The 18,472-nt window shown below is 54.0% G+C and overlaps 1 protein-coding gene across 1 annotated transcript in view; it reads left to right on the top strand.

Annotated features, from left to right (window-relative positions):
* Positions 1-5,083: 5,083 nt before the first annotated feature.
* The window catches only part of PLXND1 (plexin D1), a gene marked incomplete at its 5' end in the record, with an annotated part of 80,569 nt that continues 67,180 nt past the window's right edge, over positions 5,084-18,472 (top strand). The window contains one exon of the mRNA XM_084292928.1: positions 5,084-6,430. Coding sequence (XP_084149054.1) covers positions 5,084-6,430 — 1,347 coding nt within the window. The remainder of the gene's footprint in view (positions 6,431-18,472) is intronic.

The following is an 18,472-nucleotide window of genomic DNA, read 5'->3' as shown; positions in this document are numbered from 1 at the left end:
GACCAGAGCCGGGGCCTGACGTGGACGGGACGCGGCCGTCCCTGCGTCGGGCACTGCCGTGGCTCCGGCGGCAGCATGAGTCCGTGAGCGGGCCGGGCCCCCACCCCGGGCACACCGCTGCCCGAGCAGCACCGGGGGCTGCTCCCTGCCCCCCCCTGCACTGCCGCTGGCCTCAGTACACGCTCAATTTCTCGCAGAGCAGAGCTGGAGACATGTTTGAGCTTACTGGCTGTGCTTCCAGCCCTGATAGGTGTGAGACTGGGGGGGCAGTGAGCGCTGAGCCCTTTCTTAACCTCTAGAGAGAAAACCAAAAAGCAGCAGGTCACAAAGTGGTCCTGTGGGAAGGTGGGGAGCCTGCTGCTGCTGCTTCCCAGCTGAGGGCCCAGCCTGTAAAACCAAAACTCCTTTCCGTCCTCAGCAACGGTGTCAAATCCCAGCACAGCCTACAAAACATACATTTTTTATTGCCTGGTGATAAACCTCCTTGTCTGGAAAATCCTGCCATTATTGTGTGTGTGTGAACTTTCACCAGTACTGAATCCATCATTAACCCAGAAGGAGACCTTTTCATGCTCACAACCTCTGTCTGCACAGCTCCTCTCTGGAGGCGAATCCCTCACGGTGAGCATGTCAGCCGGCTGCATGCTGCAGACAAGGTTATGACTGCATTACATACTCTGCTCTATATTACACTGGGAAAGGTTCATCTTCGAAAACAAAGAGATTTGAGGGGAAAAAAGCATGATTCTTCTCAGAAAGTGCCACATGTCCCCATAAATCCCTCTCGCCCTTGCTCAGACCAGGGCTGGAAGCCAGCAACATGGTGGCAGTGGAACCTGCCAGTGCAATTCCTGCAACAGCCATTTGCAGTGAAGCCTGAGCCCACACCACAGCTCGTGCTTAGATTAAAGGACGTTTGGGAAGGGACCTTGCCTTAATCTTTCTGCTAAGCACCTAGCAGAATCCCAGTGTGCTAAATCATTAGTAATAACAGTAATGACAGCCTGGCCTCCTTCTCCATGAGCTGTGCTCACGATACAGATTAGTAACAATAAAATAGGGACCCAGTCCACACTCATCCAAAAATATACTGAGAATTGCTAATCAGTCTATTTCTAAGCCCTCTGTTATTTGAGTGCCCTGAAGTACATTTGTGAGCACTTTGCTGATGCATCCAGCCTGATGACACCAGGCACTAACAACTAACTGGACAAAGCCGGGTGGCAGGCAGGACTGGACAGCATCAGGTAAGTGCGGTGATCAGGAGCAGTTCTTGTGCAGGTAATGATTTCTCTGTGTCTGAGCGCATCTCTGCTCACCTTTATTTCCCCTTGCACTTCCTCAGCACCCGGAGACCTCCTGGCATCCTCTGTCCTGCCTCTGGAACCCTTTCCTCGGAGAGCCACCAGCAGCCTCTCTCAGGACGAGGGCAGTGCGTGAGCTGGACCCCTGCTCTGATCTGCTACAGCTATCCATCGGCCATTTTGCATCGTTATGTGTTTGAGAGGGAAAGAAAGCGGCCAAATGGATTCAAAACAAGTGCTGATGAATGTGAATCTACCCCAAGGTCTCTCACTAACCTGCCCTGCAATCTCATAGAAAATAAACCGAAGACCCCACTTAGAGGCAAGGTGTGAAGATTGACAAACGTGAGACCTGGCTGTCTGGCCCGGAGCAGCCGTGTATTCTGACGTGACCTGGTGCAGGCGGGTGAGTGCCCAGCGGCAGCTCCTGTGTGACTGAGGCCAAGCGTTGCCTTTCCTCTGCCAGGACGTGAGGAGCCCACCACGTCTGGGGCTTGTACCCACAGCAGGACTGAGGCTGCTCCACGCAGCCCCGCATGCCTCTGCCCTCCCGTGCAGCCCAGCCCCGAGCACCTGCGGTACCCACGGGGTCCCCGCACAGAGGCAGAGGTAGCCCCAGGAGCCTGTCCCATGCACGTCTGCTGAGTCAAACCTCACCATCTCCCATGTGCAAGGGCGAGTTTTCTTCCCAAATCCACAGGGCACTTTATGGTTACCTTGCACACAAACCCCACTAAATAAATAGATGTTTATGCCCCCCTGTATTAAAGTGATTAGGTCCTTTTTTTTTTTTTTTTCTTTGACAGTGTTGAGTCAATATAACCTGAGTAATTGCATGAGTAACTCATGTTTCCCCTAAAGGGAAACTGTTCTCGTGTAAATATATTTATTAATAATTAAAGTGTTTTTGAGTTCTTATGCACACAGCCCCTCTCCCCCACAGAGATATCTGAAAAGCTGTTGTCTTTAAACCTGCACAGAAGTCACACAGGAGAAGGGATTTTGGCAGGGGGGTGAATGCCTATTGCAGGAGGCATGTGGTTTAATTTTGACCTTTCCTTTTTTCTTCCTGAACAAAAAAATAATGGTGAGATCTGTGTATGAGAGATTTAAAAACCTCTACTACTCCATTAGGAGCATTACCCTGAAATACTCACTAGAGCTTCTAGCAGCCCAGATAATAGGGGTGGGAAATCATTTCTGGAAAATATTCCCCTCAAAGCATCTTACCAGAGGATTGTTTCCTAACAACAACAATAAAATCTTTGTCAAACAATCCTTCAATACCACAAATACTTTGGCTTTAATTGTATCAGTGTAGCTAACTGCTCACCATAGGAAATGGGAGTCAGAGCTCCTGGGGGATTTTTTTTCTTACAAAGCAACTACTGAATACCTTTGGGTAAGTCAAACATTTTCATATGCTCTTTGGCCTATATATTTTTTTTTATTTTTAACTGACTGTAATCTGGAACCTAATTTAATATGCCTTAAAAGGCTGATTCCACATGGAAGATGCTCTACTATCAGGATAAGCAGCCATAAGAAATCCTAAAATAGGCAGATTAAGGGTTTGGGATCATGGGGGTTTATTTCTATGCAATTAAAGACACGATCACATTTAAATATTGCTATCTTGTAGTTTAAAAAAAGATCCAACAACTGGGAGTCCCACATTCAGAAACAGCTAATAACTCTACTAATTAAGGATATGATTACCAGAGACAATGAGTTAGATAGCACGAAAGCACAACATTTAATTCAATGCACTTTTTTGGTGGACATGGCGTGGCCAAAGCAGTTGCGTATTAATTAGTGCTCTGAAGAGAGCGAGGAGGACAGGAAGGGGGTGAGGAAAATTGGCAGGTGTAGAAATGAGATTAGACAACAACAGAGGATTTTCCTCTCCAGAACAGAAGTCGTGCAGAATTCTCATCAGCCTCGCTACCATGTTTTGTATAAATGAAAATAAGCACCACGAGAACGGGCAGGGTGGCAAGGCACAGCTTGGGGACAGGAGGGAATACAGCTTTCCAGGGCTCATCTGATTTCCTACCCTTGCTTTAAATGCTGACAGCTATTTGTGGATGGTGAGGTGCTTCTGTACTCAACCCTGTGCAGGGGACACACTCCCCTACACTCCCCTATTGCAAGGAGACTTGTGTCATTGTAATGATACACAGCTGTAGCTGCATGGTGAAAGCAAGGCTACAAGCTTCCCCTCTGCTTTCCTCCACACGTGGGTGCTCCGGCTGGGTCTCTGCTCATAGTGGAAACTCAGGATTGAGACGAGGACACTGAGGATAAAGCCACGTGCCTGGCTTTCAGCTCTGCCCTTGCTTTGGCTGCAAGCATCCCCAGGGTGCCAAGGGTCGGGGTACTGCAGCGCCCTGCAGCCCTCCCGTGCCCCCTCGGCACCTGCCTGGGGTCTGGGCGGCTCTGCTGAGTGCTGCTCTGGGCAGCTGCTCGGGGCCGCTCCACTCACGCTGCGGGGCTGTGAGCCCTGAGCAAACAAAGCATCTGTTGCACAGAGTGCAGCCCGGGCAGGCTCCTGCCGCAGGATCGTTCGTGGCTTTCTTTGTACTCTTACCTGGCCGCGCTCCTCGGTCCGAGGGCATCCCTCCCCACAAGGGGGGGAGCACGCGTGCCCACGGACGTGGGAAGAGCTGCCGGGGATGTGAATTTACACTTTCACCCACCCAGGTAGAGCGTTTCCACGCCGATAAGGAAGGGCGGATCAGAGGCTGCGCTATCTCGGGGCCATCCCCCCCACCCCATGCATTTCAGTGGGTGGAATTTGGAAATATCAACACTTCTTTCTCTTATTTATTTATTTATTCATTCCGTTTCTACAGTTAAAGAAGAGCCCGATGGAGGGCAGAGGAGACGCGCGGTCCTGTTCCGAACTCTGCCTTTGGCTCCTCGTGCGGGCAAAGCTCCCTCCGGAGGTGGGGCCCCGAGGAGCCGCACGCCGCTCCCCGCGCCGGGGGCCGGTTCCCGGGGGAGCTGCCCGCGGCCGGGGCCGGGGCCGGGAACCGACCCGAGGCCGCGGCCGTGCCCGGCGTTCCCCCGGGGCCTCGCTGCCCCCGGCCCCCCGCTCCGTCCGGGCTCGCAGCCCGCAGCGGGCGCGGCCGCCCGGACGGGACGGGCCCTGCAGCCCCCGGCACGTCTGCCCGCTCCGTCCCTGCCCGCTCCGTCCCTGCCCGCTCTGTCCCTGCCCGCCCCGGCCCCGCCGCCGCCTCCTCGCGCCCCTGCCCGGGGCCGGCCGGCGGGGGGCCCGTTCTCCCCCCCCCCCCCGGGGCTGGCCGCTCCGCTCCGCCGCTGGGGAAGGCGCCGCGTCCTTCGGCCGCCCCTCCGCCGGTTCTGCGCGAAACCGGCTGGGGAGAAGCGGGGCGGCGGAGCAGAGCCGTGCCCGGGGCAGGGGGGCCGCGGCGCTCGTGCCCCCGCCCGGTGCGGGGCCGGCCCGCGGCGCGGGGAAAAATACCCGCGACTTAATCATCTTCACATGACAAACCCCGAATAAGAAAGAAGTGAGTAACGCCAAGAAGGGCGGGGGCGGGGGCGGGCGGAGGGAGGGAGGCGCGGCCGTGAGCGCGCCCCGCCGCCCCCCGCCGCGCAGCGCCGCGCACCCGCGCACCCGCCGCGGCCGCCACTTCCCGCGGGCGTCGCTCGGCGGCGGGCGCGCAGCCCCCGCAGGAAGCGGCCCCGCGGCCCGGCCCCTCCCGCCGCTCGCAGCGGGCTCATGCACTCGGCGGCTCCGCGGCGGCGCGGGCGGCGGGATGGCTCCGGCTCCGGCTCCGGCCCCGGCCCCGGCTCCGGCGGCGGGCGCTGAGCCGCGGCCCCCCGCGCTGCTGCCGCTGCTGCTGCCGCTGCTGCCGCTGCTGCTGCCCGGCCGCGCCGCCGGCCTGGAGGTGCAGCGCAAGTTCCTCTCGCCCACCCCCACCAACAACTTCGCGCTGGACGGCCCCGGCTCCCGCGTCTACCTGGCGGCCGTCAACCGCCTGTTCCAGCTGTCGGGGGGCGAGCTGGCGCTGCAGGCGGAGGCGGCGGTGGGGCCGGTGCTGGACAGCCCCCTGTGCCACGCGCCGCAGCTGCCGCAGGCCTCCTGCGAGCACCCCAAGGTGCTCACCAACAACTACAACAAGATCCTCCAGCCCGACCCCGAGCAGGGCGTCCTCGTCGTCTGCGGCTCCATCTACCAGGGCCTCTGCCAGCTCCGCAGCATGACCAATATCTCGGCCGTGGCCGTGCGCTTCCCGCCGGGCGGCAGCGACGCGGTCACCGTCTTCCCCAGCATGCTGAACGTGGCGGCCAACCACCCCAACGCCTCCACCGTGGGGCTGGTGCTGCGCCGCGGCGGCGGCGGCGGGGCGCGGCTGCTGGTGGCCGCCACCTACACGGGCTTCGGCAGCCCCTTCTTCCCCCGCAACCGCAGCCTGGAGGACCACCGCTTCGAGAACACGCCCGAGATCGCCATCCGCGCGCTCAACGCCCGCGGCGACCTGGCCAAGCTCTTCACCTTCGACATCAACCCCTCCGACGACAACATCTTCAAGATCAAGCAGGTCGCCAAGGCGCGCCACAAGCTCAGCTTCGTGCGCGCCTTCCTGCAGCGCGGCGCCGCGCCGCCCGCCCGCCGCCCCTACGCCTACCTGGCGCTCAACAGCGAGGCCAACGCGGGCGACAAGGAGAGCCCCTCGCACAGCCTGCTGGCCCGCATCTGCCTGGGCGACGCGGCCGAGGCCACGCTCAACGGCAGCGGCGAGACCAAGAAGCTGACCGAGTCCTACATCCAGCTGGGGCTGCGCTGCGGCGGCGCCGCCGACGCCTTCACCCGCCTCGTCTCCGTCTTCCCGGCGCGGGCGGCCTGGCGCAGCCCCTCGGGCCCGGCCGCGGCCCCCCCGCCCGAGGAGGAGCTGCTCTTCGGCGTCTTCGAGCGCGCCGGGCCGGGCGGCGGCGGCGGGCGGCCGCTCTCGGCGCTCTGCATCTTCCGCTTCGCCGAGATCGAGGAGACGATCCGGGCGGCGCGCAACTCCTGCTTCGTCAGCCCCGCCGCCGGCATGGTCACCGTGCTGGACAGCGTGGTGCAGGGCACCGGCCCTGCCTGCGAGAAGCGCAACATCCAGGTACGGCGGGCACCTGCCGGGCCGGGCGGCGCCACGGGGAGCGACGCCGGGCAGCGCCCTCGGGCAGCGCCGACGGGGCGCCCCGAGGCTGCGGCCGGCGGGGGGCGACGGCCCCGGCCCGCCCCGTCCGCTGCCGCCCGAGCGGCCCCGCTCCGCCGGCCGGTCCCGCCGCCTCCCCCGGCAGGCGCGCACGGCGCTCGGCACGGGGGAGCGGAGGGAGCGCGTGTGCGCTGCTGCGTGCGTGCGCCGCGGGGCTCCGTCCCGGGGCAGCGATATTCCCACGTTCCGTGCCGCAGAGACCCGGCGGTGACTCAGAGGCTCGGCGTCCGGCCGCGCTCCCTGCACGGCCGGGAGGGGCTGGGGGGGGGGAGCACCGCCAGCCGCAGCTGCTCCCTTCCCACGTCCCGTCCCGCCGCGGCCGGGCAGCCCCGCGAGGGGAGGCGCGCACACTGGCGGCCTTGTTCCGTTGCGTTCGGGGGAAAAGTTTGCCGCTGTCACGATTTGTTACCAAGTGGACGTAAATGTTAACGCCGGATAAAGACGGCTGTTTTCCCTTTCACTAAAGACGTGCACTGTTTGGAGAGAAAGAAAGAGAGAGAAACAAAGAAAGAGAAAGAGCTGCTTTAACAGTGCATTTTTCCCTTCCTCTGGGAAGGATGCATAACTCAGCTCCATCAAAGATCGTAAAAACATCTGTTGGATTTCAAAGGCAAGATAGAGCATTTGGGCTTGGGCTTCCCTGTGCAATGCCAGTGGCAAGGAGAGAAAGGTTTCCCATGGTAACCGAAGTGTTTAGTGTGGCATCTCCATGCTGCGTTAAAATATGTAGTCTTAATGCACTGGTTCGTAGACCTACTCTAGCAAAGTTGAATAGTTTTTCCCTGGTGGCAATCTACAAGCTGCCTGACAGCCAGGCAATCTGGTAGTTGTCCTGGCTTTTGAGTTAATTCCACAAAGAGTCAGCGCATTAAACACTAGGAGCCCAGTCCTCAAGTTTTGGCATGGTCACGGCTCTCAGAGGAGGCACTGGGAGTCGGGAATCCTATTTACAGGGCAGGAAAGCACCCGCAGGTCTTGCTGGCTGGGGCTGATGCTCAGCATCCCTGCAAATCTGACACTCAGCACCTTGCAGGATTGTAGCATCTCTGTCACACGGGTTGAGAGGAGGCACTGCAGCTAAGAAGTCTGGAGAGTGCTTAAGAGTTAGAAGCACAGTTTTAATTGAAACTCAATGGCAGAGAGACACCCAGTTCCCTAGAGCTCCCTCAGCGCTTCTCGATGGTTGAGAAAACACTGCCTTTTCTAACTTTTGTTATTAAGGAAAATAATTACAAGTAACAGCAGTGTAATAACATTCGAAATATCAAGTGCCATATCCAATAAGCTATGCAGACAGTTAATTCCACAGTGACTCCAGAGAGACCCTGAGCTCACTGAGATGAGATTTCTCTCCATCTCTGAATCTGGCCTTTAATGTGGATGCACTGCGAAGTGTAGCCCTGGTATCGGTTCTTTCCTCTGAATGCCCTGTGGCTGGTGGAGGAGGACAACCAGAAGTATGTTGTCAGTTCATTCTGCGAAGGAAGTCTGTGTTCCTGAAAGGGTAAGCAATCAGGTATGTGAGGTTCAGGGGAGCGAGCTAGAAAATTCCGAGCCTCCAGTCCTATGGAAGTCACCAGACACCCGCTGTGTTTAGCTTTGTGGTGAGATCAGGCTGCAAGAAAATTTGTTTAAATGGAAACAGCAGTATGGCTGGTGATTATAAAGGGTGGACAGGGAAAACGGGGTTCTGGTTTATCTGGTGCTGTGTGGCTGTCCTCAAGCCAGTCATTTAATTGTAGGTGCCTCAGTTTCCTGATTTGAGGCACACTCCTGTATCTACTACTGTTATTCAGAAGCCTAGCTCACGTGTTGTGAAAGATTACATTTGTAAAGCTGCTTTGAGATCCTTTGATGTCAAGTACAGCAGGATATAAATGAAGCATACTATTAATATTCGTTCATGCCTAATATTTCTACGCTTCCCATTTATTTGAAGCGTATTTCTCTAAAACCGCTGACCAAGCCTGCTGGGAAGCCTTCCTACCAGTCAGAAGGAGAGCCTTTCATTTTTTTTTCCTTTTGCCTTTTACTTAATCATTAGAATTGCCAACAAGTTAACAAGCTGTTTTCGTTTTCAAGTCCCAGAGTGGCAGTGTCAAGAGAAGAGTTGTAATATTGTGTTTCTTTGTGCTGCAAAAATCTAACATCAATTTCCACCTTCAAGACAATGAAATACTCTAATACATTTTCTGTCCCAGCCCTGGGAACGCAGCAGGAAAATGTATTAAAGCAGCAGCTGGTTCAGTGGTGCAGATCAGTGTCTAGCTGCCTTCCCATTATAAGCTCCACTTTTCCAGCCGTTAGTGGGTTTCCAAGTTTTCTTTTGCCTATGCATCTCTGATAGGTGCACCGGTATTATCAAAATTGTGGCTCATTAGTTCTTCCTGTAGTCTAGGTAGTTTGGTTTTAAGCTCCTTCTGGAAAAAAAATGAAAATCTAATGATGACCTGATTCATTCCGAATACATGTTAGGCTGAAGTAGTCGGTTGTTACAAATAGGGAGCACTGGCTGTTAGGCGTAATGCGGTGTGAAAGGAAAATCATTGCCCCCTTGTGTGTTGTTCTGTCTAATTGAATGCTCCTCTCCTGCAGCACTTAGCTGTGACTCAGCCGGGGAGCCGCGGCACTCGGGCATGAGGGATGGGTTTTGGGAGAACGGGGCGATGGCAGGTCAGGCTCGTTACCTTCGGCGTGGTGGCAGGTGACACCGTGGGAGGTGGGCACCATGCGAGGGCTCGGTGCTGGTGCCCAGATCCAGGTCCCAGTTCCCAGCCACTGCCGCCAGCCCTTGGCTCCAGGCATGCCAGCCGTGTCTTGGGGCTGCCAGGACAGCCGGGCAGCGGGAGCTGCGGCCGCTGTGTCTTCCCAGGCTGGCGGCTGGGCCGGTGTCCTGGGGGATGCCCTGTCCCTGTCATGGGAGCACTGACTTGCAATTAAGCATGTGCTTAATGACTTTGTGAGACGTGGGGAAAGTGTGCAGGGGAGCATGGTCTAGGTCAGCAGGTTGGTTGATTGTTCTTGATGAGCGCCACCAAAAAGTCACCAAGGAGATGGATAAGCAGAAGCAGCGTAGGGGAAGGAGGATGTTCCAGGGAAGGATTTGGTTTGGTTTGGTTCTTGATGGGCACAGAGTGAGTGGGTGAGCTCTAGGTTTGGTTTCCCACAGCAAAAGTAGCTTTTTTTGTAATTAATTTTATATCAAATAGCGGGCTGTGTTTGTAACGCATGCAGCTGAGATGAAATACTGCATGAAGTCACTGTCCTGTTTTTACTGCTAGAAGCCTGGATCAAATTTGGACCTCAGTCTTCAGAATGGAGGAGGGATGTAAGATCTCTTCAGCAGCCTGTCTTAAACATCAACTGCAGCAATGTGCTGTCAGTGCTTACTGAAGCCTGGGGACACCGAGTGGGTTAACTTCATCTCTGAACTGTTCTTCCCAGCCGGACTGTGGCCCGCTCGGTGTGAGGGTCAGCCCCGCGGCACAGCTGGAGCGTGGGGCAGCTGCCAGGAGCCTGTGCCCTTGTGCAAACTGGCCTGGGGAGGCCGAGCAGGATGCCTGCAGCACCACATCAGGGGAGGTGATGGCCAGTTCCCCGCGCTGCCTCCCTGGGTGCCCTACTGCAGGACAGCCGCATGGCACCCTCTGGCTGTGGTCGGTGCCTGTGTGTTGCACCGTCTGCCTTTCTGGACAGGGAAACTGAGGCAGCTACCAGGCTGTTCTGGCTCCGTGGTCCCAGCTGTGGCAGCAGCAGAAGGGTAAGCAAATGTGGATGTCCAGGTGTCCCTGCAACCCTTCCTGCTGCGTGCCCAGACGCTCGTTGATGTAGGGGTCTGAGATCAACACAGGATAAAATGAACTGCGTGGCCAGCCAGGACTCTTGAGGGAAGCCGAGCTGGTAAAGCTGCCCCAGTTTCACCAGGCTCCCTACTTGCCTTCTGTGGTTTTCCATGTCAAGCTCCATGCTCTCCTAAAAACTCCCTGAGAGATAATGAGAGAAAGCAGACTCATATTCCTTATATTTAGATTTAGATTTGCTACCCAGGGATGTGCATCACTCCTGGGAAATGTTTTGGGGTCTGCAACTCTAAAAAGGCTGAAAAACCCAATTGTTTTCTATGCTGAAAAATTTAGGCACAGCGGCATGGGATAATGATGCATTTCAGCATTAATTCTCAAGTTTCTAGCTCTTGTGGCTTTGTGTCAGATCCTGCATGCTCATTGAACACAGTGCTTTGTGGCGTAATGATGAGATACCCACCAGTGAGTTTTACTATAACGGGCTGTTAAATAAAATGAACTCCTTGGGTAGACTGTATAAACAATTTCAGTATATGAATGCTTGTGCTTGGAAATGTGGTTTGAAACCAGTAAGAAAATGTTCCCAAAGAAAAAAAATTCATATACACGTGGGAATATGACAAAGCATCTACTTGCTGTCCAAGCACTGTGGTGTCTCTGTGGGATTGGGTTTTATAGGAGCTGAGTTACTTTGAAGTGCCGGTTTATATGAATTTATAAATTCCAAACATGAAAATAAATGTGCTCTAACCTTACATCTACTCACATAAATCTAGAGGATTAGCCAAGAAGGGAAATTGGGAATTTACACTTAATTTGTACTTCAAGATAAGGCAGGAGTTCCTGCAGCAGCCTTCGTTTCTGCTTTTCACAGAAGGTGCTGTGTTGGAGGTGCTAGCATTCACCTGAAGAGAAGAACGCCCCGTTACTACAAAGTTAGTCGTATCGGTGACGTCTGTTTTAGTTCGGGGTGTTGCTTTACAAGATGTCAGTGTACCTTGCCTGGCAAGGTTTTCTCCCAAGCCTTCCTCGCCTGGGCAGCGAGTGGCCAGTCTGCCTGAGGGGCGGCTGCTGGGGCCTTGGGTACCCAGGGGAGGGGCTCGGGCCAAAGGCTGAGCTTCGCTGAGGTTTGGAGGACGTCGGCTTGGACCCTGAGCTGGGTACAGAGCAGCTGCGCTGACCCTCACCAGGTATTAGCTAGGCATGGCAGGTGCTAGGTATGTTTCCTTGGAAACTTGTGTCATGACAGCCTTTTACCGGGAATTAGGCACACACGGGCAGCTGGCAAATGCCGGACAGGAGCCGTGTGAATCTCGTCTTTCCAGGGAGGGGCTCGGCTCGATGGTCCATGGGCAGAGTGTGCCTGGGGGCGGGCGAGTGCCCCCGCTCTTGGTGTGGGGCAGGGGTGTCCCTGGGAAGCCAAAGGCAGGGTGGGAGCATGTCCGTGGGAGGCCCTGTGGCTCACGCCTGCTTGCGTCTCACGTGAAGCACATTGCAAAGGGAAATCCAGTCAAAGTCATGGAAATGTCTGTGCCTGGAAACCAGAGACTGTCTGCTTTAGGTGAGAGAACAGAAGGTGGCTCCTGGCCTGCTTCTAGCCCTGGGGCCAGTGCTGCCGGCTGCTGCTGGCCCAGGCGGGATGGGAGCGGCGTTCCCTGGCTGCGGGGAACCAGAGCCACCCCTGCAGGCTTCCAGAGAGCCGCAGTCAGCTGCACAGGTATTGTCGTCCTTGATAAACACAAACTCAGATTAATTTTAATCAACTGAGCTCATCAAATCTCCTGTAACTAAGTAATGGCTAAGGTGGAATACAGAAGAACCATTTTTGCCAAGTCCAGTGTTTTACACGGAGGTGCGATGTCAGCCACAGTCGCTGCCTGTCACAGCCAGAGTGAGTCTGGAGGGGTGATCACGCAGTCATATGAAGGTGGTGAGCACATCTCAGCAGTTGTCCCTTCATTCAGGGGTTTCTAACCACTTGCATTTGCAGAGCCCTGGATGTTTTCCAGGGCAGGCGCTGAGCTCGCAGATAAATATGAAACTGCTCCTCAGGAGATCCGACCAGCGCTGGCTTGGCTGTGAGGTCTTGGTGAGTGGAAGTGAAGGAATTGTGGCATCTCTCTTCTGATTTTTGAAAGTCTGTTTTATTGTGATTGAGACAGAAGATGAGCAGGGCTTGGGGCAGAGGTGAACAAGGCACCTGGAGATGTGGATGGGTGTCGGGGGATGCTATAAAAACACCTCTCTCAGCCTGCTTCTAAATCCCGCTAGGCATCTATTTAAACATGTAGGCAACTGCAAACTTGCGATACTCTGGTCTGATGACCTCTTCCAGCTAGCTGCTGGAAACATAATAAGTCTGAGCCCCTGGCTGTGGTAATTTAATGCAAACACAAGGCAAGCTGGAACCAGCAGCAGTTGGAAACAATCAGTTACAAACACCTGAGTGCCATCGCGCCCTACCTACAGCGGTGTGGCTGGGAGTCCCAGTCCGGCCGGTGCCGCGGTGTGCGAGCTCGCGCCTTGCAGCCCCCACAGCAGCAGGGCTACAGGCGTGGACGCATGAGCAGCCCTTTGCACTGTGGTCACAACACCAAGGAGGTGATGGATGGGTGAAAGCTCTGGGCCAGGGGAACAAAATGTGTCTGATGTTTGAAGGCTTTTTTCCCCACACTGTGCCCCTTGCACAAAGGGGAAGAGGAGCCGGGATGCAGGGTGCTGCTGCAGCCCTGCACACCTGCAGTTGTGCATCTCCTGTTGTGAGGCCTCAGGGTTGTGCAGAGGTCTGTGCTTGGGGAGTGCTATTGCCCTCATTTCACTTGGGGGACATACAGTGGTAGACCACCCAATTGATGCCTTGTCCTTGATCAGATGGGCGGCAGTGCCAGGACTTGAGCCGAGGTCCCATGTGCTGGGGTGCTGCTGTGCCACTGCTTAGGCAGAGCACAGCGTGGAAGGGGGATGTCCTGACCCAGGCAGGAAGCTGCTGGAAGGATCTGCTTTGCTTTTTTCTGTCTTTATTTATTTATTTATTTTGTAGGGTAGGTAAAGAAAATACTTCGGTCCTTGTTTTCCTCTCAAGTGGGGATCTCACACCTTGCAGCAAGTGGAGGAGGTGGCAGACTGTCGACAGCAATCTCCAACTGGGGAGAGACCAGCAGAATTTATTGGCATTTTGGAGCAGAGGAGCAGTGCTGGTTCCCGCATTTGGGCAGCAGCTCTGCCAGCAGCCGTGGGGATGGCTTGCTCCGAGAGGGCCTGTATCAAAAAGAGCCTGGGTGAGCCCTTGTCAGGCGTGGTGTGCTGATGAGGCAAGCTGATCCCAAAGCCCGTGGTGATTTTGCCTCGTCACCCGCCAAGTGACGAGCAGGACTCGTCCAGTGTGGGGAGTGCATGGAGATGCCAAATGCAGACCTGTGCTTGGGGTGGGACTAGGACGTCCCCGGGACAGGGGATGCAGTGTCCTGTGGCAGCAGGAGTGCAGTGGTGGTGGTTTGTGCGTTGAGCAGGGCTAACTTGCAGCTGCCAGCCCTGCGCTTCCCTCTCCACTTGAGGACGTGTTGTTTTTCAGAGGAAGGGTGGATGAGGGTGAGCGTGGGTATTCAGGCTTTTTCCGTATTGTCTTGCTGGGGCCTCTTTCTGCTTTGTCCTCCTCGGAACGCAGCATGATTGTGAGTAGCAGCAGTCTCATGGGGCTGGACTGGTTGTGGAACAGGGCTGCGCATTTTTTGAGCCCAAACTGTTAGAGGGTTGCTGGTCTCGCAGGATTTCAGCAGCTTGCGTGTTATTAGTGGCATTGGAGTATTAATCTTTCAATTCTAACTCAGAAGCAAAATTGTCTAAAAGTCTGGATTTTACAAGATGTACCTCTGTTATTTGAAGGGAATTTGGAATTTGTGTTCCTGTTTCTGTCTCATCTCTGTTTAAAGTATTATCCTGCATCACACTCCTCGCTTGTGGGGCAAAAACCCTTCAGCTATTAGATTTTCATCCTGCCGTCTGCTGACCGCTGCCAACATTTAACGGGTTGGGAGCTACTAGTGGCCAAAAGCCATCTCTGGTGGATAGCCTGATTAAAGTGAGCCACTGAAAACCTGGTGTGTTCTAGAAAATGTCTGCGTATAGAGTTCTCTCTTTGGAAGGACTTGGGAAAAGTTTAGAGCATGATGATAGCACTCAGTGAGAAGGGTGTTTTTGTTTGTTTGTTTTTGTTTTAATACTATACAAAATAGCAGTTTCCAAAGATGTTGGACTGTGAATCCCTGTCATTCTTTGTTTCTCATAGATCATGATTTTAACTGGAAGGTGCTGGAGTCACCTGGGCAGCTGCAGGGTCCGTGCCGGCTGGCAGCGGGTTCAGGTGGGGATTTGGGCAGTCGGTGTGGAGGGTCCTTATGTGGGGAGGAAACGGTAGCTGCCTTGATTTCTCTGTCCAGAAAGGCAGCTGGTGCAGCACACAGGCACTGGGGACAGATGTTCACATCTGGAGAGCAGCTGACGCAGGTGGTTTCCCTGCGCTTATCCTGGTGGATTCTGGTGGAGATGGGCGCGTGTCCCTGCGCAGCTCTCCCGGGGCAGCTCTGTGTCAGCACACCACCCCCCTGAGCCGTGAAGGGCTGCTCGGCCCCCCTCAGCAAGGGGCTGAGGACGGGCTTCGAGCTTTGGGGAGAAACTGTAATTGCGATGCTAGTCCCCGGAGTCTTCTAGCTGTAGTGTAACGTTGTGCTGAAATTTGGTGCCACAATGAGCTGCAAAATATAGTGGATCTTCCCAAATAGTTTTGGAAACATTGGCTTCTGCAAATCTTGAAGGCAGCAGAGAAAAATATGAAATGATAGAGAAGGAGGAAGCTTTCCATGCTTTGACCAAATAGGAGAGGTATTCAGTTGCTGAATCCAACAGGACCATTTTCTTTAACAAATTTTGAAATCATTCTGCAGATTTTAATTTTCTAATTGGAAAAAAAAAAAGTACAATAGCATAGGATGTCCAAAGAAGAAGTGAAGATATAAAATATGGGTAAGTGAATAAACACAGTGCTTTCAGAGAGAAGCCTGGAGAAAGTCTTTTGCTTCACACAGGTGCTGTTTGTGCAATTGCTTGCATGTGAGTTCAAGGGCTGGCTGCAGGTCAGAAGATCCTGTGTCCAGACCTTGATCCTTTCTCCCTTTTCATAGCCATCCATTCAACTTATTACTTGGATTTCCTCGGTCCTAAAAATGAGGGCAGAGGTCTCTATCTCATGTACAAAAAAAGTGTATTTTTTTGTGTCAAAAAAAGGTATGTTTTTTTTTGCAGCATGTGCATGTGTCCCTTAAAGCATGGTTGTTATGCCTTTATCACTTGTATGTTCAGATGGCTAGCTTAATGAGCAGAAAGACTTGCTCTAACCTTGCATGCCAAGCTCTCCAGCTGTCTGGGTGCCAGGAGCAGGTGGCATTGCTTTGTTTCTGACTGCCCCTACCAAGACTTCTGAGCACACACTGCGCGTGGCAGCCCCTGCGGAGGATTCCTCGTCTGCATGCCATTGTGGGAGTGATGCTACAAATCAGGGAAGCACACAGGTTTTATTTGAGGATGCATAAAATAAGAACAGAATTCTGCTTATTATCTCAGAGCTTAATTGATTTGGCAGAGCTAATGAGGAAAATAGAGGAAAATACTTACTAGAAACTATGGCTAAATGAAGCAGATTTGAACTGACACATGCAAAAGACCAGTTGTGCTAGGTAAGAAGTTGTTACTCTAATGGATGCTTTTTTCAGCACGGTCGCACAGATATGCCTTCAATGCACTTTGAAGATGTAAAGTGCTAAGTATTAGCAGTAGCAATAAGAAAAAAATAACCTCTGAAGATTGAGGAGCCAAACTGACTGTTCACCCAGGATTCCTTCTTGTGGGAAAGAGCTCGAATATTTTGAAATTGTGGTTACTGAAGCCAAAGCTAAGCATAAATGAGAAACACAGCTCGCATGGTAGAAGAGGGGACTCTCCTCAGCAAAGAGCAGCTAAGAAAATACAGTCTGAATAAATCAGACGTCTTATTCCAAACAATTTCAACGGGGATGCTTCAGAGCATCCACAATGCCCGTGGAAGGAGGCACTGATAAATTCTCCTCTTTGTCCCTGCAGAACTGGTCAGAGGAATGGTGCTTCCAACAGGGGGGATTTAAAGGACATACATACAAACTCTTGCTGTTTCAGTACTTGCTGTTTTGACTGTGACAACCCCTCTGGAGCCTGTTGTTCGTTAATCCTTCTGCCTGCCCATTCCGGGGGGATTTGATTGTATAATCTGAAGTATTGTGTTTAATGCAGGATGAAGACCAGCATAATAAGCTTGACCAGTCTTCCTGGCAGCATGAAGGATATGCAATTTCAGTTCAAGGGATGCATTTCTCTGTTTCGAGTGGGTCCCCGTTCAGTCGCTGGTGCTGCCCGTGGCTCCATCTCTGCAGGGTGTGCAAGAGCAGGGGCACAGTGCTGGGTACCCCTGTGGGCAGGTGCAGGGCTGATGTGAGCAGTTTGATCTGAGCTGGGTCTGGCCATCAGCTGGTTGAAGGTCTTGGTCTTTCCGTGCCTTTGCAGGCTCCCTTCTGAAACAGCTCCTCATTTGGTTTTGGGCAGTAGGTGGGCTCAGCTTGCTAGGTCAGCCCTGGTCCCATGTCTGGCTGCAGATGCACAGCATGTTTAGCCCCTCATTTTACAACAGATGAGCACTTCGGTCTTTGCTGAAAACTCCAGAAACTAGTGAAAGGCAGAACTAGTGATACGGGCACGCTGGGACGAACAGCAGCAAGGCCTTCACACACCTCTTGCTGCTGCTTGTAATGAACCCTGATTAATCCTTGTGCAACTGCTGAGCAGGTTTAAAGGGATGAAAAGTCCCAGGAGAATCACTTGTCTGCTGTGTTTGCTGCTGCTGGCCTTTCCTAATGGTGATTGTTACTGTGCTTGCTTGGTTTCACTCATTATTTGCTCTGCTCGCGTAATCTGAGGGACACTGGTCTGAATTCCTTGGTCGTTTCAATCAGGTGTTTCCCAGGGGAAATTGTGGAGAGTGAATGTCAGGAGCTGGCAGGAAGAAAAGGGGTTGAGTCAAGAGTAGGGAGAGGTAAAAAATGAGTTTTATAAGAAAGGAAAAGAAAAGCTCTCCTGTAAAATAAAAATGAAGATGAGAGGCTGAAAAACTGCCAGGCATCAGGAACTCTGCAGAAGCCAAAGAGACGCTTTTTGGCGTGGGGGTGACATTTGTCTGCTGTGGAGGGGAGGAGCTGCTGGACTGATACAGTCATTTTTCTCTCTGTGCAACCGATGCATCTATTCTGCTGGATGCCGCTGGCTTTGGTACAGTGAATGCTCGTTTGTCAAGGGAATGGTGATTCATGGGGATTTGACAGAGGGAATCTGTTGATAGTTTTTTATAAGCAATTACTGCTATTCAGCAAGCCGTTAACTTTCCTGTCTCATGACGGGAAGGCTGCCGCTGGGCAGGAGCGGTTCGGGTGCTGGGCTGTGAGCAGCCGGTGCCAGCCTGGCTTTATTCGAGGCAGGGGAGAGCCTCACTTCTGTGCACAGCGCGGTGGCCAGCCCAGCGCGACCTCCCCATTCTTGATACGTGGGCTGAGGATGCAGCAGCAGAAGTGATGTTCCAGTAAAACCTGGGGTTAAGCTGTCATTAGTCCCCTGCCCTGCCAGGGGCAGCTTCATGGCAGTGTGAGAAGTGTGCCTTTCCCTGCAATGTTTGGGATTTGTCCTCAAGCAGTGGTGGTGCCGGGGCCGCGGTGCTCCCGCTCGCACCCATGCAGGGTGGGAGGCACACGGGGAGCACGGCTGCACGCAGTGGCTGCAGCTCCTGGGACATAAATAAACACGGAGGTCGGCAGAAGTGGTCCCAAGAGCCGCATGAGTGGCCTCTCGCACACACTTCAGGCCCTTCAGGGTAACATCTGGCCAGATGCTATCTGCCGGCATCGGTGGGGCTGCGCCAGTTTACGGCACCAGGAATCTGCCCCCTGTGTCTGGACAGTGCTGGGCCGAGGCGGCCGCTGGTGGCTCCCTGCAGGCAGGACGTGGTCCAGGTCACAGCTGAGAGCAGACAGACCCTCATTTGGATCATAGCAGTGTGGGCCAGGGCTGG

Source organism: Netta rufina, assembly GCF_964035555.1.
Source record: "Netta rufina genome assembly, chromosome: 10".
Lineage (NCBI taxonomy): Eukaryota > Metazoa > Chordata > Aves > Anseriformes > Anatidae > Netta > Netta rufina.
The sequence above is the reverse complement of the archived record's forward strand: the minus strand, read 5'-3'. Positions and strand labels throughout refer to the sequence as shown.